The following is a 25,941-nucleotide window of genomic DNA, read 5'->3' on the forward strand; positions in this document are numbered from 1 at the left end:
GAAAGAAAGAACGAAAGAGCCGATTGGATTCCGTGTCAGCGGAGTCAAACGTTTAAATCCACTCGACGATGAGCCACACCTCGAAATGCGCTCTGCATCCGGCAGGGAATGGTGTGCTTACCACTCTCACCAATTGGAGGCGCATCTTGGATTTTTTTTCCACGCCCTTCTCCAATGAACAGGAAGCGCAGTCGTGATGTCATCGGTCATCTGTGTTGGGCGATTACGTGTAGCTCACCGACCCGGGTTGGCTAACTTGACAGACGAAAAAGCAACCACCTGGCGAGTATCTCAGTGACACTTTCCTTGGAGCAGACAAGGCGAACCCAGTAACCACGAGAAAACCTCACCAACTAAATTTGGAGTTGTTATGGTGAGAGAAAGTCCACTCTAAAGAGCAAACAAGCTAACAATTGCTAAGCTTACTCGGTGGTTGTAATGTTAACTTTCATTGTTATGAATAGGGTATGACCGCTTTTTGCGCGAGGTGGCTAGCTTTTTGCCAAACAATTTAACAATCTACCCATATTCCACACACACATCTTGTTTGTTTATAAAGTACGACCTAACAAAATTCCGACAACGAAGCTAAAGCTGTCACTCGACATTTACATACGTGATTAGAAATTGCGTTGGTGTCATATGAGTGAAACAGACTCAACAAATTCTATCGACCGATTCATAAAGTTATTCCAGAAGCCCTTGTTACTGTTAATCTGAACTCTGATATTTTGTTCCGTTTATTGCACAGTGTGTAAAATATAATACGTGAGTCAGATCCACTTAAAATGTCATACTTAAAACACCAGCCGCATGGTTCAGAATTCACATTTCCCAAAATATAATGTACCATCTTTTCAATGTATCACGTAATTGCTAAATAAAATATTTACTGGTAAGTGATTAGCTGGCAGCCAGTGCAGGGTGTACCCTGCCTACTGCCCAAAGACTGCTGAAATAGGCTACAGCACGCCCGCGAGCCTCGTGAGGATAAGCTGTTCAGATGATGGATGGATATTTGCACCTTGCTGATCATTCAAATTTGCTTCAGATATTGCAATCTGCTGTGTTGACCTCACTGTGATACTCTTTAAAAGTGGTATTTACAATATTTGTGTTTTGTATGAAGTGTTATCAGATTGGACTTGTGAAAGAAACATCTCTTTCTCTTTTCCTCCCCAGATGCGGCGGAATGGCAATATTAAGGTGTTCTTCATTTGAGGGGTACTGCAGAAGGACATGTGACTACTCAGCAAAGAGGCAATGAATTCCCTGGACTGTGTGATGTTCCATACTCTCTAGATGCTTCTGTGAAGGAAGTCGCTGCTCATATAGACATGTTTGCCAAGCTGAAGAAAAAGATTGCAGAAGAGGCAGCCACGGCCCCACGGAGCGGCGTTCGATTACCCCGTACTATCAGCAAGGAATCCATCACCTCAATGGGGGCAGACTCAGGGGATGACTTTGTAAGTTCTCTTTAAGATTGTTGTCTTTTTCATGGTTCGTTGCCCTGGTACGTTGTCTTTAAAGGGTAAGTAAAGTAAAGGAAAATTTTGTCAATATGTTCCATGTGCCCGGAGTAGTCCAAACATGCTATTCTGATTATTATTGCATTTGTGGAATATGAATTAAGTGGCAAAATACACCAGTTTTTATACAACTTGGGAGGTGTGGAGCATTTTGTCACTTACTGTTGACTGAAAATGACCATGCTGTGCCTAAGGGCTCAGTTTGCCAATGTCACATGACCAAACTTAGAAAACAGGTGAGCCGTGACAGTTGTTACCTGAGCTCTTAGACACTGTGACGTGACTTTCACTTGACGCCAAGTGGCAACTTGGCAATGCCCCTTGAGATGGATAAAAACAGTTTTTTTTCATCTTAATTCAGATTCCACAATTTGAACCAAAAATTTGAACCTGCTCAAAATAGCGTTGTGCCAAGTAAAAACTGCCAGTCTTTTATGAACCCCAAAAGAAAACTCAAAATTTGCTACGTTTGCACTATTTCACCACTGTGTATGATACCAGTCTTGATTCTCATGTACAGCAGAAAGAAATGGTGATTGCCAAGAGCTCCTTTGTTTAATCTTACAAAAGCGAGAGTAAAATGCACAAAGCTGTACACTTTGAGGCTGCAGTCACAGTTGCATAGAGTTGGTTGCAAGTGCCCATCGTCAGGTCAAACCATTTACAATACTGTAGCCCAGTGGTCCTCAACTAGAAATGCTGTAGGTCCACTTTTTTTTTTTAATAAGACCAAGGCCCGGTCCCATGCACGGCGGTCATGGGGAGCAGGGCTATATGCCCATTTAGTATGGTCAAGCCAAGATTATACAAATCAACACTCCTCACAACCAACCAATAATGGGGTGCATGAAAATAACAATTATTCACTTTGCCAGTACACAGCAAATAATGAGAGGTATTGTGTTGAGGCACAGGAACTCTTTTATTTTGTTAAGTTATGCCTGCTTAATAATAGAAATAGCCCTTTTAGGGAAATAAGACATTTTTACTTTAACTTTGTTAAACAGTAGTTGTCTTTTTTCCCTTAATTTAACAAAAGCAAAACAAAATACTCATTTTACCAAAATAAATACTAAACATGAAAACAAAAATATCCTTTTCATTTGTACAATTCCCCTTTTCACATCCCCTCTGAAATCACTGAAAAATATATCAGAAGAGGAGTTAAGAACCATCTTAAATACTGACACAAGGGAGCACAGGAATGTGCAGTGCTGTTCTTCCACTAAAGGTGAATGCAATGTCTGAGGCATGCAAATATTATTTGAGGACGCCATTGGGATGTTCATTTACCATGTTGCGGTGTTCTGCTGTTAAACAGCTGCAAAGATCCCCGGGTAGACGGGAGCAAAACTGCACACAATCGAAACCTCCCGCGATTCGTTTTGTCTAATTGTCTGTGTGCGGCTCTCCTGGGCTGAAGCTGTGAGCACACTGTGGCGTCGCACATGCGTCTGTTTCCTGACACAATCATCCATTTTGAATGCGTGACGCTTATGTATGGGCACACCTTAAGTTCAGAGGAGCCAATCAGCGCATCGTATATGCTGACGCTTATGTATGGGCACACCTTAAGTTCAGAGGAGCCAATCAGCGCATCGTTTTCGCCGACATGCCCTGCTCAGCCAGGGTCTCCAGTTAGTCAAACATTATATACACAGTCGCGCTGCTGCGTCCTCTGCAATACATCTGTTCGTGCACGCAAAGAATACAACGGATAATTTTAACAAGCGATCGCGGTAATGCGCAGATTATAGTCCAAAAATATAAAATGTATAACGTAAAAATCACTTCATAATTTATTATTTTATACAATTTGCCGAGGGTCCGGACAGAGGAGGTCTGGACAGAGGAGGTCGGCGGTCCGGTCGTGGATCGCGGTCCGCCAGTTGAGGAAGGCTGCGTAGCCCCTTGCAGAATTAGTTTGACAGAGCTTTGCAAACACTGGCTTTTTTGGCCCTTGAGATCTGGCATGGCAACTAGCGGAATGGTTGTATCCCTCAACCTCGCTGAGTGAGTGAATCCATGGATACCTTTGCAAATCAGGTCTGACATGTAGTACTGTACTGTAATTCAAACAACCTGCAGAGGGAAATCAAAAAGATCATCAATCTTAGCAGCCGCTGCTCACAACTGGCGAGCGAGAATCATTTTCGGGTTGGAGTCATCTGGGGCGTACGTCAACCGTGCACAAAGTCCATTAGCTAGATTGGCCGGTATTGTGAGGCGTCGACTGGAACAGGTGCTCAGCCATTCTATCGGATCTCCCCAGGTACGGGATGAGCACATAACAACAGGGATCCCGAGATCCGCAATGCGGGCCCAATATGACAAGTGTCAGATGTTTGCTGCCCTCTTGCCAAGAAATTAAGACAATTTGACCAAAGCATAACTTTTTTTATCAATGGATGTGAACACTTTCACCAGGAAAAGTAAGTGCTGAAACACACCTGTGGCATAAACGCTGCATTTTCACAGTCTGACCCTTGGGGTGATGTGGATAAATCATTTGTCGCCCTTGATCATCATTCCTGATTTAGTGCCAACATACTTTTCCCTTTTGTCGGGCATGTGGGAAGAAAACAGAGTACCCGGAGAAAACTCACGCATGCATGGGGAGAACATGCAAACTCCACAAAGGAAGGCCTCAGCCAGAATCAAACCCTGCAACTCTGCGCTGTGAGACGGACGCGTTAACCACGTCTGTGGTTGAGAGACGGACGTGGTTAACGCGTCCGTCTCTCAACCACGCTGCCCATTTTCCAAAATAGTTCTGTTTTATTTCACTTTTTTTTTTGTACTTTATTTCCCACATCTTCAGGCTGCACAAGCACAAATTGACTCCTGTAGTAAGGATGACATTAACGCTCGTGAAATAGTAACAAGTCAGACATTTAGTTGGGCGTGACCTTTCTCAGCAACAGGGATGACTTAAAGGGCTGGACTCTCGCATTCAGTGCTTGCCGTGCATCAGGATATTGTTACCTGAGTCCTGAAATGGAACATGAAGCTCTTGATTGCATCCTGTTAGTTGAAACACTGGTTTAAAAAAATAAAGAAAGAACGAACTAATGCTGCTCTATTTTCTGTACCCCTTTCTGTTTATATATTGTTTATATGTTAACTTGGCGAAATGCTGCTGTGAATGTGATGTTGTTCCAACTAAATACTATCATGACAATTCTCCATGTTAATGCAACTTGCCTTGAGTTTTCATCGTTACCATTTTTCCCGGCAGTGAAAGCCATATTCATAAGTACAAGATTAACTGATCCTGCATAAATTATTTAGGGTTGTCCAATGACTGATGCCAAGTACAGTATACACAACACTATTTGTTTATTGAACTATGCAAGTGCTCACATTTTTTACTTTAAAGGTACACACCTTTGCCATTTTAATGCGTTATCAGTAAAAAAGTGGAAAAATAGGCATTGGAGTGGATTTTGAGTTGTTTAAAACTACTGCTCACTCTCAAATATAATACTGTGCGGTCTTCCTGTCCCCAGGCATCTGACGGGAGCAGCTCCAGGGACGACCTGCCAGCCCTGCTGCTCAGGAGGAATGATCAGATCCGCAAACTAGAGGCAAAGCTATCAGGTGGGACATTCACTCCATCGTTATATGAGGGGGCAGGTCTTGAAATAGAGGTTCAAGCAGAAGCTTGTAAATAGAACAGCACGCTAAATCATGGGAATACAACAAATTAGGCGTTTATTACAGTTTGGAAATTTGTGGTTTGAATTTCGGATCCAGCCGTCCTCTGTGGTACGGCGTACTTCAGCTTCTTCTCACATTCCAAAAACATGCATGTTTTGTTCACCAAAGTCGCTGAACTGTCCATCAGTGTGAATGTGAACGTGAATACTCGTTTATATTTATGTGCAAGGAGATGTAAACCACCTCTCGCCCAAAGTCACCTGAGCCACCTGTGGCTCTAATTTCACAAAAGCAGTATAGAACATGAATGGATGGATGGATTTTCTTATGCAAAACCCTGCTTGCATAGGCCAGTGCATTCTTATCAAGAGATATGATTCATGGTGCGTAACTGTATTTGAATTAAGAACCTAATAGTCGATGTCATAGTTATATATAGTGACCATTCTGATGGTCACTGATGGTTCTGATGTGGTGATTTGACTCGTGATCAGATTCTTGGTAATTATGCGTTTTAGTGTAAAATGTGGCTCTGCTTGACTATGATGTAGTCACTTATTTTTTGCAGGCATGTATTCATTTTTCTTTGAAAACATTGAAACAAAATTTTAAAAAGATTTTTTTTAATGTGCACAGTAGCGGATCTCATTTGCAATAGATAGCTCACATTTGTGGGAGTATTTTGTTGTTGAGTATACCATAGATACAAAGATGACATCATGAGAAAATGTCCTGTAAAATTTGTACTTCTGCAAATGCAGTGAACTCATCTCCTCCTGCCACAGCACATTCTTCTTTTGTCCTGTTTATTCATTCATTATTTGTCTAAAAACCATTTGGCACCTTTTCATGGCCACCAGCAGATGCCAGAGAAGTAGAAATTCTTTTTTAAAACAAAGGCCTGTATGTGTGAGCATGTGTCTGTGTGTGTCTCCAGCAGATGCCATCAATAATATCTCTTGAATCTGAGGTTTCATCCCACCGCAAAGTTTTTGGAAAATCGGTTTTGTGGTATATGAAGTCACTTGTTTTTCCTCACTGTGCACAGTGCTTTCTTTTCTGGCATTCATTGTAATTTGCATTTGAATTGTATTTTAATGACTGGGGCAATGTAAAAAAAAAAAAAAAAGATGTTAATCTCCTGCTGTTGCCAAAGTTTGACTGATGTTGAAAACCTACCCCCATATGTGTTTTGAATATTAAAAAGCACATCTTCGGTCACGGATCATCGTGTTCACTGAATTATTGAAAATCTTATTCTCCCTCCACAGGATTCATTTGAGCATTTAATAATTACTTACTGATGAACATATTTTTCTGACCAAAGAAGAGCAACCAAACCACAAAAAACAATACCGTATTTTCCGCACTATAGGGTGCACCAAAAAGTCTACAATTCTCTTAAAAGCTCACCGAGCGCCTTAAAATCCGGTGTGTCTTTTGTATGGTCATTACAGTAATACAGTACATCGACTCCAAGATGGCTCCTTCCTGAAGACATGCTTCCAATGTTATAACTTGCTGTTGGTTCAGTGTACTGTGTTGCTGGTTTATTAAATAAGTTTTTGTTGCAGCTCCGAAAAAAAAGAGAGCTGTGGTGTTCATTTTTTAAAACAGTCTCAACAAATACAGGTACGTCTTTGTCTACGTGCCTTCTTCCATTCCAACTCGAGAGGCGTTCAAGACCGCCTCCGAAAAACGTAAACTAATGATTAATTCAATGAAACTATGAAAATTGAAAATAATACATCAAAACTGAAAGCTAGCGAGGATATCACAAAATAAATTCTATAGCCACCCCTACAGAATTTATATTGTGATTTCATCATTTGTGAATACACAACAAAGGAATAAATAACTACTACTGACATCTGATCGTAGTAGTCGTGGCGCTATAATCAAGGAAAAGCCATTGCGTTTTTCGGAGGGGGTCATGAACGCCTCTCGAGTTGAACGGAATAAGAGAAGGCACGGAGACGGACAAAGACTCACCTGTATTTGTTGAAAAAAGGAGAGCTGTTGTTTTATTTATTTTTTAAAAAAAACAGACTTTATTAATGGTTTTCACAGTCTCAACAAATACAGGTACTGTACGTCTTTGTCCGTCTCCGTCCCTTCTTCTGTTCCACTTGAGAGGCGTTGATGGCCGCCTCCGAAAAACGTAAATTAATTATTACTTCAATGAAACCACGAAAAAAATCAAGCGAGGAAATCACAAAATAAATTCTGTAGGGGGGGATATAGAATTTATTTTGTGATTTTCTCACTTGATTTTCTGTTTTGATGCATTCTTTTCAATTTTCGTAGTTTCATTTACCGGTAAGTACAGTAATAGTTCATTTACATTTTTCAGAGGTGATCACAAACGCCTCTCGAGTTGAATGGAAGGAGCGTAGCACCATCTAGTTGAGGCATTGTAGATTGCGCCTATTAATGTGAAGTGTCCAATGTATGAAAACATTTTACAAAATAGCCATTCATTGAAGGTGCGCCTCATAATCCAGTGCGTCTTTTAGTGCGGAAAATACGGTACTAACATGCTTTAGGAGGGAATAAAGAAATGGCATAAATAACATTCATGAGGTTGTCGACATCTGCAAGTCTAACTGATGAACAAAATCAAATCAGACGGGAAACCAGGTTGAACGCTTGCAAGAATTCAGGTGTCAGTCATTCTTACAAACGTAGTCAATTTGAAAGCCATGCAGCGGACAAGACACAAAAGAATGAAATGTTGCCTCTGTCCCTGCTGACAAGTGCCACGTGGGTTGCTGCAATTTTTCTTTTCTTCTTTTGTAATAACTGTCATGATTATGTTAGAATAATTTGTGTACTCGCACAGACCAGAGCATTTAGATTTGGAGAAATGCTAGTTTTTTGTTTTTGTTTTTTGAGAATGATTTCCTCACAGAATGAAATCATTGGTAGGTTGATTTTTCATTATGTGTCAATCACATTTCCCTTTTGTTTTCTTCTTTTGTTCTTTTGTCCTCTCTATCATGCTGTTCTGGGTCCCTCGTGTGTGTTGTGTGTCTGCGCGCGTGTGCCATTGATAATACATTTCATCTCCCTGCGTCCCAACAACACTAGACTACGCTGAGCAGCTGCGAATAATGCAGAAGACCAAGGAGAAGCTTGAAATTGCATTAGAAAACCATCAGGATTGTACGTACCTCTCCTCTCGCTCCCCTCCTCCTGCCAGTGAGCTACTTTTGTCTTATCTGTCTATCAGCTGTATTAACCAACATACTGCTCCACCCCTTTTCCCCAAAATGAGTTCTTACATTTCATGTGCTACTATCAGATGCTTTGTAAATGTTTTCTATCGTTATGTTGAAAGATCTTGAAACGTCCTTCTTAATTATCCGGGGGCAAAATGGCTGTGGTCAAGCTTTGCATGCTTTGATTTACTGAGTGTTTTTTTTTTATACAGGTGTTTTAAGATTTAAATGTGAGCTGAGTGCTTCATTGATTTCTGATCATGAGCCAGTATGTAAGCATGCAGTGCTTTCTTCTCTTCTGCCACTTCCTTAAAAGAGACAAGTTAAAAAGTTTTGCTTTGAATAAAAGTGCTTTGTTCGCTGTCCTCATCTTGTTAAAAATTCGAACAGCCTGCTTTTATGTCAGTCCAGACGTACCTGACAACACAAATATACTTCTCGAAGCAAGGCGTCCGCTCATAATATAAAAAGGATGATGTAATTTTCTTTTTTGATTAGGGATCTGGATCAAAGTACATAAGATTATCTTTATTATTATTGTAGTGTACAATGAAATTTGAATATAGCTTCAAAATGCAAAAAGAATAAATGGGAGTGAGACCAAAAAAAAAGCACAAAGCAATTTTTTGCCAGCAAAGAACGGAAATAGGCTGTTCTTCAGCTGATCAAAAGTTAAGTTCACAACCTGTAAAAGCCAAAATCTGTATGGATTCACTGTCAGGTAATTTGTGTATGTTTTTTTCTGTCAGGTATTCACACTGTCACAACACCTTGATGGCAAAGGCAACAAAACTGTTCTCTTTTTGAACATGCCTGGATCATTGATAGGCCTCAAAAAGGCCTTGCGTAACAGGTTATTGTTGCTGAGGATTGATTGAGAAAGACGGTTAAAACTTCTTGAAAGATCCTGAGGGTTATGAAACAAAAAAAAATCAAGTGGTAGACCCCAAAAATGTCACCGGCGCCCAGCTCTAGAGTCCGATTGCCCGTCAGTTAAGTCGTACTGTAATCCATTACCCAAATTCAAGGGGAAGTCAAGTCAAACATTTTCTTTACAGTAAAAGGTTTTATGCAGCCTAACATAATTTCTCTGATGCCACATTATGATTATTATTGTGTTTGTGGAATATAAATTCAGCAGCGAAATCCACCCGCTTGCTGTCAATTGAAAATGACATCACAGTTGCTCAGGTAGCAACCAATCACGGCTCAGCTTGCAAATGTGACATGCTACTGACTGGAGATCGCAAAGTTGTATTCTCAGACAGTTCACATTGCTGTAATCGTTGGTTAGTCCATAATCATTGGTGTGTGAAAGAAACTCATTTTAAGCAGTTTCGGCATTATTGGGATTGATCTACTATCAGTATTGTCTTCTTAAAACCCAAAAGAATTTCCCCAATGTTTCAGTGGCACCACAGCTTTTCTCATGCTGCTTTCACCCCACCAAATGATCTGACTTAATTCTATCCATCACATAATGCACCGGTACCTGCTTGTTTTAGGTGACTGTCACGAGTGTCCAAATCCTTACACGTTATGATTGTACAACACATTGCCATGCTACCTTCAGCAATAAAATAGGCCAGGATCAAGTGTGGCAAAAGCATGTATGGTCATTTGTCAGCCTTTGCTTTGGATCGTGTCTAATACTTTCACTTTTCAAAAATAGTAACAATTTTTGCTTTTTGGCAATTGCTGTTTTATATTTACTTCCTGCTTGCAGTCAACTTAGTTTTTTTCTTCTTTTAAGTTGTACTCTTTGTTTTACTTTGTTTCACCTTTTCTGCCTAGCTTCCATAAAAAAGCTTCAAGAGCAGAATGAGTTTCACCAGGCTAACAGAGCCAAAATGGCAGAGGGGATGACTCTGGCACTGGACAAGAAGGACCAGGTAAATGTTAATTAGACATACTGTATATATACTAAACATACACCGCGATGGAGAAGTATTGACACACTGTGTGTGTGTGTGTGTGTGTGTATATATCTCCCCACACATACACACACACATAAGTTTAGGCTGCCCTGCTTAGCACTACTGTGGCCAGGATCCACTATTATTGAAGTAGAGAAGGTGGATGGATAAAAGAAGTCATAATTTTACAATTTCGTCTTTTTTTTTTGGTTCCATAAATACAAATGCTTATTTTCCACAGTCTTGTCGTTACGAAAGTGAGGTTGACAGATTAAAGGTCACATCATTCATGAACTTCCTGACACTCAGGAATGCAAGTCCATGGTCACAGTTAATAGGTTATCGTCAATGTAAATTGACTGGCAGTAGTAAAGCCTGAGGGAGGCCAGTGAAATTGAACCTAGCATTCCAAAATCTCATAGTTTAAGGTTTTAGCTGGGGGAAATTAATATCTTTGTGATGTATTAAAATTGCCTTGATGAGCCAAAACACTGATGTGGGATAAATACGCATTTTAAAAAAAAACATGAAATCAGGACGGGTGTGGATACTTTTTCACTGTACTGTCTATACTTTACACAGGAATGGATGAAGAAGTTGACTGTTGTGGAAAATGTAAGCACTGTTTTGTGATCATTATCTATCATTGTATTTCATTATTTTACTTCACTTCATAATTTCCAAGATTTGAAAACCTGCATGTGTACGTTTAGGAGAAGACGGCCTTATCAGCAAGACTTGATGAAATGATGGAGCAAAGTTTGACACTCTTCCAGAGGAGGGATGATATGGATGAACTGGATGGTTTCCAGCAACAGGAACTTGCAAAAGTCAAACACATGGTATGTTGTGAGGACTCCACACTACCTTTTGCACTGGTATCACTGAAAAAAATTGAAAAAGTTGGTCGCACCTGCATAAATTTGGTCACACGCTTTTTTTCCAGTGGTACAGTATGACCATATTTCCTGATGTCCAGTCGTCTCAATTGGCATACTGTACATAGCGTCATTCGTGTCATGAGATGTCAAGATGGACAGTGTCACAAGATACAAATTTTGTGAAATATTTTTCTGGAACAAGAGCTGCCTTCAAAAGTAGCGGCTTAAAAAATAGGTCAATTGTTTTTTATAACTTTAAAAGAATACATTGAAAAAATTGTTGTGCTTTTATGTGACCGTGATTTTGTTCACTGCAATTGGCTGGCAAAGGGTTCGGGGTGTCCCACGCCTACTGCCCGAAGACAGCTGGGATAGGCTCCAGCATTCCCTGCGACCCTTGTGAGGATAAGCGTATCGGAAAATGGATGGATGAATGATTTTGTTCAACGTAGAGGGTACAGCTCTTAGTGAGGCCTTCTAACCCTCTTCCCCTTGCGAAAATCAAAGCTTCACAGCCCTGCCTGGGGTCATTATTAATCAAGTCTGACCCCATCAACACTGCTTTGGCTTAGGCCCTCCAAAGAAGCATTTCCCAACCAGGAAGGGAATACAGTATATGAAAGAAGTGTCTTTCTATAACTTGGCAATATGGCGGGCAGGTTATGATGACAATTTAAAAAATATATATTTGTTTAATTTATTTTCTTTTCTGTTCTATTTTTGTAATTATAAGCACCGACTTTATGGGTATCGCCTTAAACATAACTGCTAATTTTTGATTTCCTAATTTGTCTACCAGTTGCTGAGAAAGGAAGAACAACTTGGCCAGCGTGAGCGGGACCTCCAGCAGCAGGAGTCTAACCTTCATTCAGCAAAGCAAAGGCTTTCCGAAACTCAGGGGAAACTTCAGGCTGTCCAAAAGCAACATGAGGAGAGCTCCAGGATCACATCTGAGCTGGAAATAGAACGGTAAATAAATGATTTTTTTATTTTAACAAGTACTTTGTCACACAAGGAGCGGAATTTGGACCCAGAAGCAAACATAGCACTAAAGTTGTCAAGTAAAAGTCTTTATCCATGAAAATACAAAGTAGTAGTAGTAGTTCCTTAAAGCTTGACAAACAACGTGTCACTGAGTAATCCGAGTTTATATAATGTGAGACATCAAGCCTATATGGCAGAATAAAGGACCAACGCAACTACGTACATAGCAACTGCACAGCAATTGATACATCAAGGAACAGTCAGTCAAAACACACTTGTTTGTTTTGAGTGATTAATTCCTCATAGGGAGGAATGTAGTAGTAAGCCCACTCAGTTATTGCAGGTCAGGATTTGAGTCTTAGTGTGTTTGTCTCTATTATAATTAGCTGGTGACCAATCTAGGGTGTAATCTGTAATGTGAGCTAAACCAGGGTTTTACAAACCTTTTTGAAACTGAGAGCAACTTCTTGGATACTAATTAACCCACTTACGAGAAAACAATGAAAAACAAATTCATTTTCTGATCTGCTTTATCCTCACAAGGATCGCGGGGGGGGGGGGGGGGGGGTACTGAAGCCTACCCCAGCTGTTTTCGGGCAGTAGGCTGCATTTGCGCAAATTATCTTTAATAATCTGATTAAATGTTATGATTAATAATTCTTGATACTTTTATGGCGGCCCGGTAGTCCAGTGGTTAGCACGTCGGCTTCACAGTGCAGAGGTACTGGGTTCGATTCCAGCTCCGGCCTCCCTGTGTGGAGTTTGCATGTTCTCCCCGGGCCTGCGTGGGTTTTCTCCGGGTACTCCGGTTTCCTCCCACATTCCAAAAAGATGCATGGCAGGCTGATTGGACGCTCTAAATTGTCCCTAGGTGTGAGTGTGGGCGTGGATGGTTGTTCGTCTCTGTGTGCCCTGCGATTGGCTGGCAACTGATTCAGGGTGTCCCCCGCCTACTGCCCGGGGACGGCTGGGATAGGCTCCAGCACCCCCCGCGACCCTAGTGAGGATCAAGCGGTTCGGAAAATGGATGGATGGATGGATGGATACTTTTATGTGAAGGCATTTATCACATTTCTCACAGTAAATAGAAAACTGATAAATATCAATATGCAACACTTTATTTCTATAAATCTCTGGCAGTGTTTATGCTTTCAGATGATCACTTTTACCACATTCCTAAAAAAATCACAATGTCCTATCACTGTTGATCTAATTTTAGAACAGGCCCGTCGGCTACCAATGTGGTGTCGACGTTGATGACCCTTGAGCTAAGTCTGTCTTCAAATATAGAACTGGAGCCTCATCAAATCATTTCAACCAAAATCAGAATCCAAAATTCAAAAATATTCATGTGGCAAAGTTGTTTGTGAAGTCACCACTACTATCGTGTATATGAAACAAAAATTATAGACCACACCGATAACTTAATAATTATCCATCCATCTATTAGAGCCGCTTTTGCTCACAAGGGTCACTGGCGTGCTGGAACCTATCCCCAGCAGGCGGTGACATCCTGACCTGGTTGCCAGCTCATCGCAGGGCACACAGAGACAAACAACCATTTACACTCACAGTCACGCCCGGGGATGATTCAGTTTTTTTGTTACGCTCCGAGTATGTCGTGAAAAAAATGGATGTGTGCAGAGAGCAACTGCTGCTGCTCAGAGAAGAGGCAGATAAGAAAATTGGTGATTTGGACGGACAAAACCAAAAGCTGCAGTTGATAATCCAACAGGTCTCAGCAGACTTGCAGAAGGTCAGTCTGATTGCCTGAAGAATTTTGAGGTTTTCACTCTTATTTATTGTGGAATAGCCCACGACAACACAACAATGTGGTTTTCTTTCAGTCACAGAGTATGGTGTCCTTTTCAGAGCGCTCCCTCCAGGATCTTCAGACTGAACATAATGCTCTGAAGTTGAAACAACAAAAGGTCAAAGAACAAATTTGCTTGTCAAAACATCTTCAGCTCATGACTGAAGTCATTGACATATCATTTAGCTCATGATGCAACCTCGTTTAATTGTATCGGCTGAATGTAAGAATTCATCTACTGTATTGTATGCATGAAGATGATTTCTTGAATTCATTAGGCTGCTGTTACAGAGGAGGACAAGGAGCGCATGTTGGGAGACCTTCAGAAGAAAGTGAAGTCCTTAGAGAGGCAATTGCAAGGAAATCTAAGCCAGGACGACCATCTACTTGAGCTTCTCCAGGAGGTGAATTAAAGAAGCCAACTTAATTTCCCTCAGAGCATTAATAAATCAATTCATCTGTCTGAAGAATCGCATTGATTATTTGTCATTTTACTTCTGCAGAGGTCCAATCTTGAACAAAGACTGGAGGAAACCAGAACAGACCTACTGGAGTTTCGGACCAAGCATGCTGATACAGTTAACTCCTTGGAGGCACAGGTGCTCATGAAACTATGATCCATGTTTTTTTGTGTGTGTGTGGGGGGGGTATTGAACCCACACTTTCTGCATGAAAGGCAGCAGTATGTACCGCAAAATCTTTATCTACACTTCAGCTAATGAATAATGAAAGGGAACACATCTTTTTGCGTTTCACCATAAAATAGTCAGAACTCTGCTTTGGCATAGGAGGTGGATAATCCAATTGTGGCTTTGCAATCGTCAAGGTTGCCCATCCCTATTCGAGCACAAGCTCTTCTGCGTCTCAATGTTTTTGTCTGTTTCATCTCAGGTATCCAAAATGACGTCCTGTATTACAGAGCTGCAGACCCTTCTCCGACATAAAGATGAATCCTCAAGGTCCTATCGAGAGAGAACAGACACACAAGTGAGCAAAGACATGCACAAAAAAAATACCCAATACACTTTAGGCTTTTCATTTTAGTTGAATTGTGAGCCATCAACATACAGCATCCATCTGTAATTGCTGTTTAATCATACATATACAGTATATGTTCTGAAAAGTTTTTCAGTGATAAAATCCAGGTGAAATCTGAGATTTAAAGTGCAAAGGCTCGTCATGAGTCATCATCTTAGTTACTTAAAAATGAAGTCAATAACACTTCCAGCTCAGCCAGAACTACACGAAATATACATTCGATTAAATGTAGCATTTGAGAGTATTATTGTGCTGCTTTCTTTTTCAGATAACAACCTTGGAGCAGCAAGTCCAAGGATATTGCGATCAACTTAGGAGTACAGAGCAGCTGATTGAAGTGAAAGAACAGCAGACAGAAAAAATGGTTAGTTCCCATTCTAAAAAGTCAAGAATGTCATTCTGAGTTTAGTTTTGTGAACCTGTGAAATAATATGTGTGTGTGTGTTTGTGTGTGTGTGTGTGTGTGTGTGTGTGTGTGTGTGCGCACGCACGTGTGCATGTGCGTGTTTAAATGACAAAGAGAGTTCTACTTGTAAAATAAGAATTTGAGAAGAAGGCAAGTAGTCTTGTTTCTTTGGTTTACTTTTTGATCATATCTGTGACGCAGGACTAATCCATGAGATCTTCATCTCTTCAGTTTTAGTCATTTTACAAAAACAGTTTACAAACCCAATTCCAATGACATTGAGATGTGTTAAGCATAACTAAAAATAAAATCATGGAACGTAGCTGATTAAGCCTCTAAATTCTTTGCAAGTGTATGTTGAGTAACATTCTCCTGAAACTGTTTGACTATTTTCTTCTGCAGTTGTTTACATAGACGTGAACCTCACCACATCTTTGCTTGTGAATGACTGAGCAATCGAGGGAAGCTCCTTTTATACCCAATCATGGCACCCAACTGTTTCGAGTTACCTTGTTCACCTGTGGGATGTTCCAAACTGGTGTTTGATGATCATTCCTCAATTTTCTCAGTCGTTTTTGCCACCTGGCCCAGTTTTTTTTTTGGAACAGGTTGCAGCCATAAAATTCTAAGTTCATTATTATTTGCTAAAATTAAAAAAAAAAGTTTGAGTTTGAAAATTAATTAGAATCAGATTTATTGACCAAGTATCCTCCATCCAGAGGAACATAAACAAAATGAAAAGACTGGCGGTTCGCTGTTTAGCGCCCGGATATCTTAGATGTGAAAGGAAAACAATAGGGAAGAGGAGGAAAAAAACCAGACAGACTCTCACCATTCTCCTCAAATGGGAGAATGGTTTGAGCTTAAGAAAAAAAACCTCAGTACACGCTGTATACATTTAAAAGACATACAACAAATCTCAAGATTTTACATGTTGCGAATGGGGAGGATAGAAGGCGGGAGGGAGGAACACATCATAATTAAACCAGCGAGCAGCTCAGACGTCCTTGGAATATCAGTCTCGGGGTCGGGAAGGAGGGGTAAGGGACTGATAGGAATATCAGCGTCCGAGCGTATGTTTCATCCAGGGGAAAGTCCAGATAACAGTTGTTTTGGGAACAGGCCGTCAACAATTTCAGACAGCCTTTCGTCTTTCAGCCTCTGACTCTGGCATCAATTAGCCAAATCCTCGATCAATGTTTAAAGGCCGGATACAAACTACTCCTCTTTCTTTTCAACTACAAAACCTCATCCACCTTGCAATTGAGTTCAGTCAACGCATGAGTCTGAGTGTTGATCCCCCACCCCGCACCATCCTAGAAAGGCAGGCAGCTTGTTCCCATCAGCTGAAATTTGCAATTGATCAAGAAACTGCCAACTCAAAATAGCAGGATACCTGTTATCAGAAGATCAATCATGTAGATGTCTTCCACATCCATTATTTGTTTTTCGGAAGAAAAATAAGCAAAGGACAAAGCGACAGGACATAACCGAAGTCAGCAAGCAAAGAGCGAAGGAGGTTTGGTCAGGAGCAGAGCAAAAAGTGTCCGCCTTTGTCCAGAGACAAGCAGAAAATATAATACACACAAATAAAAAAAAACTTGTCTTTGTAGTGTATTCAATTAAATATAGGTTGAACATGATTTTCCAATTATTGTCTTCTGTTTTTATTTATGTTGAACACAGCGTCTCAACTTCATTGGAATAGACTTTTGTATAAATCAAGTGATGCATTTTGTGTTTCAGCAAGGAGAGTGGAGTGCAGAGAAGGCCTTTTTGGATCAGCAGTTGTCTTTGTTGCAGCAGCAGAGTCTAGAGAAGAAATGCAGACTAGAGGAGACTATCACCGCTTTACAAACAGATAAACGTACAATGCAAGACATGATGGTAGGCTCTTGAAAATTCTCAAAGGTGTTGGGGTGTCAATATGCTCTTTCCACATAATCTCTTGCATTGCTGAAATACGGCTGTTTGTCTTTTTCGGTTTGGAAAATGTAAACCCAAAAAAGACGCTTTAATTAAGTTATCCCCATCCTTATTTCTGTCACGACATCAGTTTATACAAGTACATGGTTTTCACAGACCAGTAACCATTCACTGAATGGAGTTGGGGGGTCAACGTCTGTTCTTGTTGATTTTACCACAATTTTCTATGCATTGTTTTTTAAATTTCCAGTTTTGTAGTGTATGTACTAAAAAGGAAAACAAACTAATTTCATTCTATTCCATTTTAGTTCTTGAGATACATTTTCTTTTTAATCCAATAATTACCAATGATTTCATAATTAAAATAGCTGAATATTTGTATTTCCTGTTCAAATACGTGGACAAGAAGTAAAGAAAGGCATTTAACGTACATCCTCCACTGACCACACAGAAATTAATTGCCAAATCAGGCAGCAGTAGAGGCATGCACTCACACAAGAGATGTTGCCGTTTGTCTGTCTGCTTATCTTAAAAATATCTCTCTTGCATCACTGGGCGGGTATATAGTATGTTCTTTTTTATTGCGGAAGATTTGTTGTTGTACAGAACATAAATCGCAGTTTTATTTGGGATTGGGATTAGTCATTTTTTGACCAGCTACAATAGTATCTGATTGAATTGAGACGAGAAGGATTCATGAGATTACAAAACCTTGTGGTCCATCTGCCTTGCAAGGTTTTGTTCTGATGCCGGGGATAAACTGATGTTCTTAGGGCTGCCATTTCTTTATGTATCATATGGAAACCATGACAAGCAATAATCGAAATCCTTCCCATTCCTTTTCGTGCTCTAGGCTGACCTAAAGAGGCAACGAGATCAGGCAAATGTCACACTGAAGCAGCAAATGGAAGAGTTGGAACAATACAAGGTCAAAGCTACTACTGCTTGCAACTCCTATTTCTAGTGGTTATTTATAATTTTTTAAAAATGAACTCTCATTGAATATAAAAAAAACAAAACTCTCGCACTCCGTTGCAGGTGGAATTGGACGGCAGGCAGAAGGTTAGCACAGAAATTGCCAAAGCTCTAGAAGAAAGTAGGCGACAGAGAGAGGAACTACAAACACAGGTCTGTGTGCATCATGCATCATTTTCCCCTGATCCGATTCACGTGTGTACTGTGTGTGTGTTATATGAAATGTTGACTGTTATTATATGCTTGACTTCAGGTTGAAGTGTCGACCACATCGCTTGAGAGATCGCAACAGGAATTGTCAGCTGTCAGTGAGAAGTTAACGTCAAGAGAAAAAGACATCCAAAGGCTATGCGAAGGTACAGACACACACTTTCAGTCCATTCAAGGAAGACCATCACTCTGCCATGTTGAATTACTTTCATTATATTTCCAAATAAGGGGTTCAGGCAATTGGCAATGGACCTTAATTAAGAATAAGATAAGAAAACCTTTATTAGTCTCGCAATGGAGAAATTCCCAACTCACAGCAGCAAAGTTATGAAAGGAAGAAGTAGAACAACAAAATATAGGAGCTGCTGGAAAGGCAGCCACTCTTGCGGCGCCATTTTGAAGTCAAAATAACAAAAATAACACAACACATAGGACACAGACAGTCGTGCAATCTTCACCACTTTTCTGCATACACTTTGTTGTCTGAAGCAGTTCTAGATGAAAGAGGAGAGGATCAAAGTGTCCTTTCACCAGTGGATCAGAGACGTCATGCTGAAAATGTGCACACATCTGCTACAAGCTAAGTTTTGAAAGCAAACACGAAGCTGGAGTGTCCATTGACGAAAAGAGATTAGTTCACTTTTCCTGACCCACGTAATCCGCTTCAAACTCCAAGCCGCGACTCCCAGTTCCAAATCCGCATCGGCGCTCCGCGCTAACGCTCCCTTCTTCTCATCGTCGGCTCCTCAAGACTTACATCTATCCAGCCGCAGACCGTTCAACAGCACCGATCTGTCCGCTGAACAAAGTGGGGCTGTGAAAAATGCTGCCCATTCCAGGCGCAAGACACAAGCGCCCCGGGACTGTCCAGCAACGACAGTCAAATGGCGCCGACATTCCTCCCAGTCAAAAACAGTGCTGGTATACCCATGCTGCCGAGAAGGCGCAACCACCAAGCACAGAGTCTCCTCCTTGATGAATGTCGTGGCCAAAAAATGCTGAAAAAAGTCCACATCAGGTCCACATGACGTAACAACAAACACAAAGTGACAAAACAAACACAAAAACAACAACAAAAAAGCAAGGCTCATGAGAGCACTTGCTGACGGCTGCCTACTCGGGCGCCATCTTGACTTCGATTAGTAGGCATTCATGATCATTATCGACCCAATAATTATGCAGATAATAGGATTAATGGTGTCACATAAAATAGATCTGATCACCTTAAAAAAAAACTCCGATTGAAAAAGCTAAATCCAAGATTGAAAATGAAATTATTCTAATGGTGCACTCCTTTCTCTTGAATTGGCCTTTCTAAACTCTCCTCCTCGGAGCTCACTCACCGTCACTCGTCGCACACATGGCATGGGTCATGTGGGACTTCTGGGTGTTCAAATCAAATGCTCCTTTGGACTGAATATGCCCAGCGGTAAATGTGCATTGAACTCGCATTAAACAAACATGGCATTGATCGTGTGGGATTTCTCCCCTGTTTAAGAGGAAGATATTTCATGCACTTGGATGCACAGTCATAGGTTGGTGTTTTATCGGTACTCCTTTGTATGCACACGCCATTTGACATTCATTGACAGTAACATTTTATTATGCACTGAACTCTGGCTAAAGTTTACATTTGATAAGCCATTCAAAACAAAGTCATTTCTTAAAACGACATAAATGGGGCATTCTAAAAACACCTCTGTTTTTGATATTTGTTATAATAGTGATGTCCTATTTTTAGTAGGACAAATCTTTGAATATTTCTTTTCTCCAGGTGTGCATAAATTATAGTTAGCTCTAAATTTGAAAGATGAGTACGTTATCAGTTATCGGTAATGGCACCGTTTTCGGCTTGAAAAAATATATTATGCATCACTTTTGATGAGTTAATCGCTGATCCAGTTTGAACTCTTTTTGCTCATTCAAAGTGGAGCACCTTTCCTATGCTCTCTCAGATGATGATGATGGTGATCTTACATTAAAGTGAACACTGCAGCTTTTAAGGTCATTATCATCCCAGTAAACGCTAGCATGCTGTTGTTCTGCCCATTTCTTCTGTTTTTTTTTCCTGAATGTACTTCCAATGGCTGGTTACGCCAATTGATTTTTTTTTTAGCTTACAATCTTCACCTGTGCTATGATACATTTTGTCTCTCAAGGAAATAAACTGTTTAAAAACATGTTACAGAAGTGCAGAGTCAGCAGGCATCACTGGTCCAGCTGCGGGATGAATTTGAGCACCTGCGGGTACAGCGGGAGCAGATTGAGCAAGACAAAGACTCCCAGCTGGCTCACCTGAGAGAAGAGCTTCTCAGCCAGACCCAACAGCAAGACACTTGTCAGGCTCGGGTTAGTACCTATCCATTAAGTTCATTGTATTTAAATCACATTCGCGCATACCTTAAAACTGCCTGAGACCCGCAACTCCCAACAAGTAAAAATGAGATACTTAGGTGCTTACAACCAAAGGGCATCCAGGAAACTCTGTGTGTGTGTGTGTGTGTGTGTGTGTGTGTGTGTGTGTGTGTGTGTGTGTGTGTGTGTGTGTGTGTGTGTGTGTGTGTGTGTGTGTGTGTGCGCGCGCGCGCGCGCGTGCGTGCGTGCGTGCGTGCGTACGTGCGTGTCCGCGCGCGTTTACAGATCGCATATTTAGAAGTGGAGGTGGAGACCCTGACAGAGCAGCTTCACAGTCCTGCAGTGTGCGATGGGAACCACAATGGCAGCGTGACAGTGGATGATCTAGATCACATTCAGAAGGTGAACAAAGAGCTCGAGCAGCAGCTCAGTGACAAGAACAAGGTAGGATATTTTTCTTCTCCGTGTGTCATTGCTGCTTGTTATTAAAGTTTCAAAAGGGGCCACATGCTCAAGGCTGGGCGATAATTCAATATCAGCGTATTATATCATGATAGACACGTGATCAATATCAATTGAAATTGCGACCAATACAGTCCCGATTTACTAAAAAATGGGAATCAAGCCCCAAGCTGTCATTCTGCCCGCTGTTGGCAGAGGCTGCATCATGATGTTAGATTTCAGCAAAGAAATCCATTCGTACACTGAATGAAAGTGTGTCTTAAACTTAACTTTGTTCAACTCTCACACTGTTTATACTAACCCGATCAAACACCTTTGGATGGATACATGAGGTTGAAGTAAAGGACTTCCCCGATCCGACCCTCTCAGCGTTGCACTTCACAGCCAAGTGAAAAATGTCCTGTCACATAATGAGCCAGCTAAAAACATAAAATAGTCATAAATGTGATGGTCATGCACTCTTAAAATATTATTAGTTCGTTAAGCTTAACATGTCTCAACAGCGAATGAAGGGGAATGGAACTGCATGAGCATTATTGCTTAGGGGGCAACGTTTTACACAAACATTTATGGTGCACTGCTGGAGGAGCATGAATATTAACGTTGCACAGCCATTACAATGTACGCAACAACAGTGTACATTGTAATGGATGAAAATGTATTTTACCCCCAGAGAATGTAAAAGGTATTTTCTTGAGAGTTGTTTTATTCAATGTTTACCATGAATCAATGTAATCATTTTTATTTTTGTCTTTAATCGGCGTAGTTGTTGTTCTTTAAAGAGGATAAAACAGATCAATCATTATCGATAGACTGATACACAAGACATGTTCAATATGAAAGGGTGGGCCAATAAAATGTTTCCACTTTTTTTTTAATCTTACACAATTTTTTGAAATGAAAACTTATTCAAAAGGGTAACATTTAATTGGCCCTGTAGATCGTTATGCTCAGCAGTTCTTATTACAGTTGTTGACTTGTTCATTTCTTGTCAAGTGTGCCCTAATGAAAAGGTATGATGAATATAACATGCCGATATATATATATATATATTTTTTTTTTAAATAATTTCTACCAACATGTTAAGAAAACTTGTGGTTGTCTTTCAGACGATCAAACAACTGCAGCAGCGAATGGCAGAACTAAAAAGAACGTTGCAAAAAGAACTGGTAAGATCAAGTAGACAGTCTTTATGCTTTTTTTTTTCCCCCCCAGACTGAATCCCTCATCAAGTGTCCAGTGCTTGACTATAAGCTACATTTACTTTGGAAAATTCACTTCAGCTTAGAAACCTTTTGTTTGAAATCATCTGATTTCATATAATAAGTTTGGAAATGTTGACTGACGGATTATCATTTTTTCGCCCAGGTACATTCTGTTCTTTTACAGTAATTTCGCGAGAATAACACGCTTGAATATTCTACGGCCCGCTCAATATTGCCCTTCAAATGCTAATTTCCTTTCCATTCATGCGTTCCTCCAACATGCTGGTATCTATACTCAAAATTTGAAATATGATCTGCGTAGTAATTTGATCAATTGGGATTTTTTTTTGTGTTCAGTCTTTTTTTTTTTATCTCGGGAAAAGATTTCTTACTCTGTTATCAGTTTTGGCTGTCAAGACGAGCCCACAGTTATGAATAGGAAGAGACGACAAAACCCTTTTGAGCTGCGTGCCTTTGACGACACTAAGCTAGGAGGGTCAAAGTCTTCAGCATTTGGAAAACTTTTTCCCCCCCAAATGTCATATATTGAGTACCAGTACGCACTTTGGCATTGGCCCAAAAAAAAAAAAAGTAAACCATGCGAAAATCCAGAACTTCGAACTAGCATTTTTTTACTATCAGCATAGTAGCCCCTAATTTGACATTTTAGGAACATTTAAGGGTGCAACACTCTAAATTGACTTGCAAAGTCAATATTTATATATATATATATGTGTATATATATATATATATATATATATATATATATATATATATACACACAGGTATATATATCCCTCCATTGTCACTGTATTGCTGATAATTATTTGGGGAAACCACATTATTGTGCAAGTTATGACACAGCATGAACCCTAAATCTAAATTATGCATATAAATATTAAAAATATGAAGTATGTATATGTTTAGACTCGTAGTGCAAATATTACCAGTAAATGTTGCACTTTATGCATGGTGTGGGTGGCAACATCAGTATTTGCGATTGAATTGAATTTGTCTTTGCCTGAATTTGATGCAGTTTTTTTGTATGCCTTCTTTGAACACAATAGAAGCTGAAACCTGAGCCAGAAGAGGAAGCTAAGGAAAAGATATCAGAAAGCGTAGTCATCAAACAAGAAATGGTTTGTGCAGAACTGCCACAAGCGTCTAGTCCAAGCCTTTCCACTGCAAACACCACAGTGACCAACACCTCAGACCTTAACGACTCAAGAGAAATCAACTTTGAATACTTGAAGCATGTCGTTCTCAAATTCATGTCATCCAGAGAGGCTGAGGTAAGTCAACTGTCTTAATTCGAAATAGTTTGTCCAATATACACTGAGAATACACATTTTGATACTATGCATGTATCTCTCTTGTTGTTAGGCATTTCAGCTAATACGAGCTGTGTCTGTGTTGCTGAACTTCACTCGTGAGGAAGAGGACATGTTAAAGCAAACCCTGGAATATAAAGTCAGTGTTAAATAAAACACATTTGTCAACATTTTGATCATTAGGAAACAAATGTAATGCAGTCATTGTTTCAATTTCTTCTTCAAAGTGAGAGACAACAACAACTACGTTATCATTTGTCATATTGTCAACTGATCCTTTTTTTCACTGGCCAAGCCTAGTACAAAAGTCAATGTTAGATAGACTTGCTGTGGTTTTGTATTCATTTAGCTTTCTTTAACTTAAATTTGATTCATTACTTGTACATTTGCTTTCCAGATGTCCTGGTTTGGCTCCAAGCCCTCTCCAAAGGGAATTATCCGGCCTTCAGTCTCAGGCTCTTTGACCCCCTGGAGCTGATGGACTACTAGGAAGGTACTCAGCGAGTACCCAGCAGGACCACCATCATGAGGAAATCGGTCCCCCTTGTCGCTCCAAACATTTAGTTGGAAGCTCGCTCCAAACATTTGAAGCAGTGTCCTGCTGAGATGCATTTCCCTGGTTCTGTGGGACAAAGGACTGTTGTTGTGATTGTTTTTAATGTTTTGAGGAAAAAGGGCTGCATGTTTTTTTTTGTGTCTTGTAATCAGCTGTTGATTTTTAAAATGACACTACAAAGGTGGAAGCCAGTGTCACCGTAAGTCCTATTTGTTTTCACTCACACCGGTTGGATCTACAAGCCGTGAAGGGAACTGCCGCAGTTTTTCCTCAAATGCAGCTGATGAAATCTCATTATTCCTGATTGATCTTTTTAGCTCTTTTTAAAAAAAAATCTAAATTAAACGCCCCTAATTTTGTGAACAATGAAGAAGCAAGAGATTCCACCCTAAGATGTCAAAACTCCAAAGTTATTCAACATTCCACCAATTGAATTTTTTGTTTTGATTATAAGACGATTAAAGGACATACTCTTTACAGTAAATGAACATACTTATTCTATGTTCATATATTAGATAGCCAAACTGACCCAGCGATCCCATTCTTTATATTAGCACATAACACATAAGTGATAAACATACAACCTTTCTGTTGCTTGGCATTATCTGTGTGTGCCTGCGTGTGTGCGTGCCTGTGTGCGTGCGTGCCTGTGTGGCTGTGTGCGTGTGCGCATCCATCTCCTTTGGAGAAATCCCAAGGCGTTCCCAGGCCAGCCAGGAAAGTCTCAAAGTGTGACCTGGGTCGTCCAGGAGGCATCCTCGCTGCATTCCTGAGCCACCTAATCTGGCTCCAATCAACACGGAGGTGCAGTCGCTTTTACTCTGAGCCCCTACCTGATGACTAAACTTCTTTCAGTGAGAGTCTGGACATCCTACGAAGAAACTCATTTCAGTCATTTGTATGTGGGATCTTGTTCTTTTTTTTTTTCTTTCATTAACAACCAACAATTTTGTCCATGTGTACACAGGGATGACATATTTATAATACTGTACACCAATTGTCTTCTGAATTGTCACTAAAGACACATTTTCAAGTTCACATTTTGTGTTGGTAGTACAATTTACTTTGTATATAATGTGGATATCGAATATTTTAGAAAAATAAGTATGATTTTTCTGTCAGTAAGGGTCTATTTAAACCATATAAATCCATAAACACTATAAAAGCACAAGCTTCTTTATTATGTTAGTAATTATTTCCTCTCACAACAAAGGCTTCATGTTCTTGATTTATTGACAGAAAATGACAAGTCAAGCTGCATGCACAATCCCTCCCAAATTCTATTAAGTTGTTGCAAAGTCCATTTTTAATGTGTAAATCTCTAAAATTCACATTTTCACCATCCTAATATACTTTGTAGCTACACCAAATTATTGTGTAATCGAATGTACAATTGTTATTTAAAACAGGTTATTATTATTCGGGGTGATTCTGTTATTTTAAAATTCGCAGTTTTATTTTGTAATTCACTCA

The 25,941-nt window shown here is 40.1% G+C and overlaps 1 protein-coding gene across 3 annotated transcripts; it reads left to right on the forward strand.

Moving 5' to 3' along the window:
• Positions 1–203: 203 nt before the first annotated feature.
• On the forward strand, positions 204–25,506 carry golga1 (golgin A1). Of its 3 annotated transcripts, none has more exons than XM_086110758.1 (24): positions 204–373; positions 1,183–1,466; positions 5,039–5,129; positions 8,280–8,390; positions 10,205–10,302; positions 10,909–10,941; positions 11,040–11,168; positions 12,007–12,176; positions 13,836–13,947; positions 14,039–14,122; positions 14,283–14,408; positions 14,508–14,603; positions 14,896–14,991; positions 15,311–15,406; positions 17,195–17,335; positions 18,228–18,302; positions 18,413–18,502; positions 18,603–18,705; positions 20,748–20,908; positions 21,200–21,358; positions 22,486–22,545; positions 23,649–23,873; positions 23,965–24,051; positions 24,310–25,506. In XM_086110758.1, the coding sequence occupies exons 2-24, from the start codon at positions 1,338–1,340 to the stop codon at positions 24,388–24,390; spliced, it is 2,553 nt and encodes an 850-aa protein (XP_085966884.1). In that variant the 5' UTR covers positions 204–373; positions 1,183–1,337; the 3' UTR covers positions 24,391–25,506. The 3 variants fall into 3 exon arrangements, with proteins under 3 accessions (XP_085966884.1, XP_085966885.1, XP_085966886.1); XM_086110759.1 differs by having other exon boundaries at positions 8,280–8,354; XM_086110760.1 differs by lacking the exon at positions 8,280–8,390.
• The last annotated feature ends 435 nt before the right edge of the window (positions 25,507–25,941 follow it).

The sequence above is a fragment of the Hippocampus guttulatus genome, chromosome 5 (assembly GCF_054856545.1).
Source record: "Hippocampus guttulatus isolate MCC_2025c chromosome 5, RoL_Hgut_1.0, whole genome shotgun sequence".
Lineage (NCBI taxonomy): Eukaryota > Metazoa > Chordata > Actinopteri > Syngnathiformes > Syngnathidae > Hippocampus > Hippocampus guttulatus.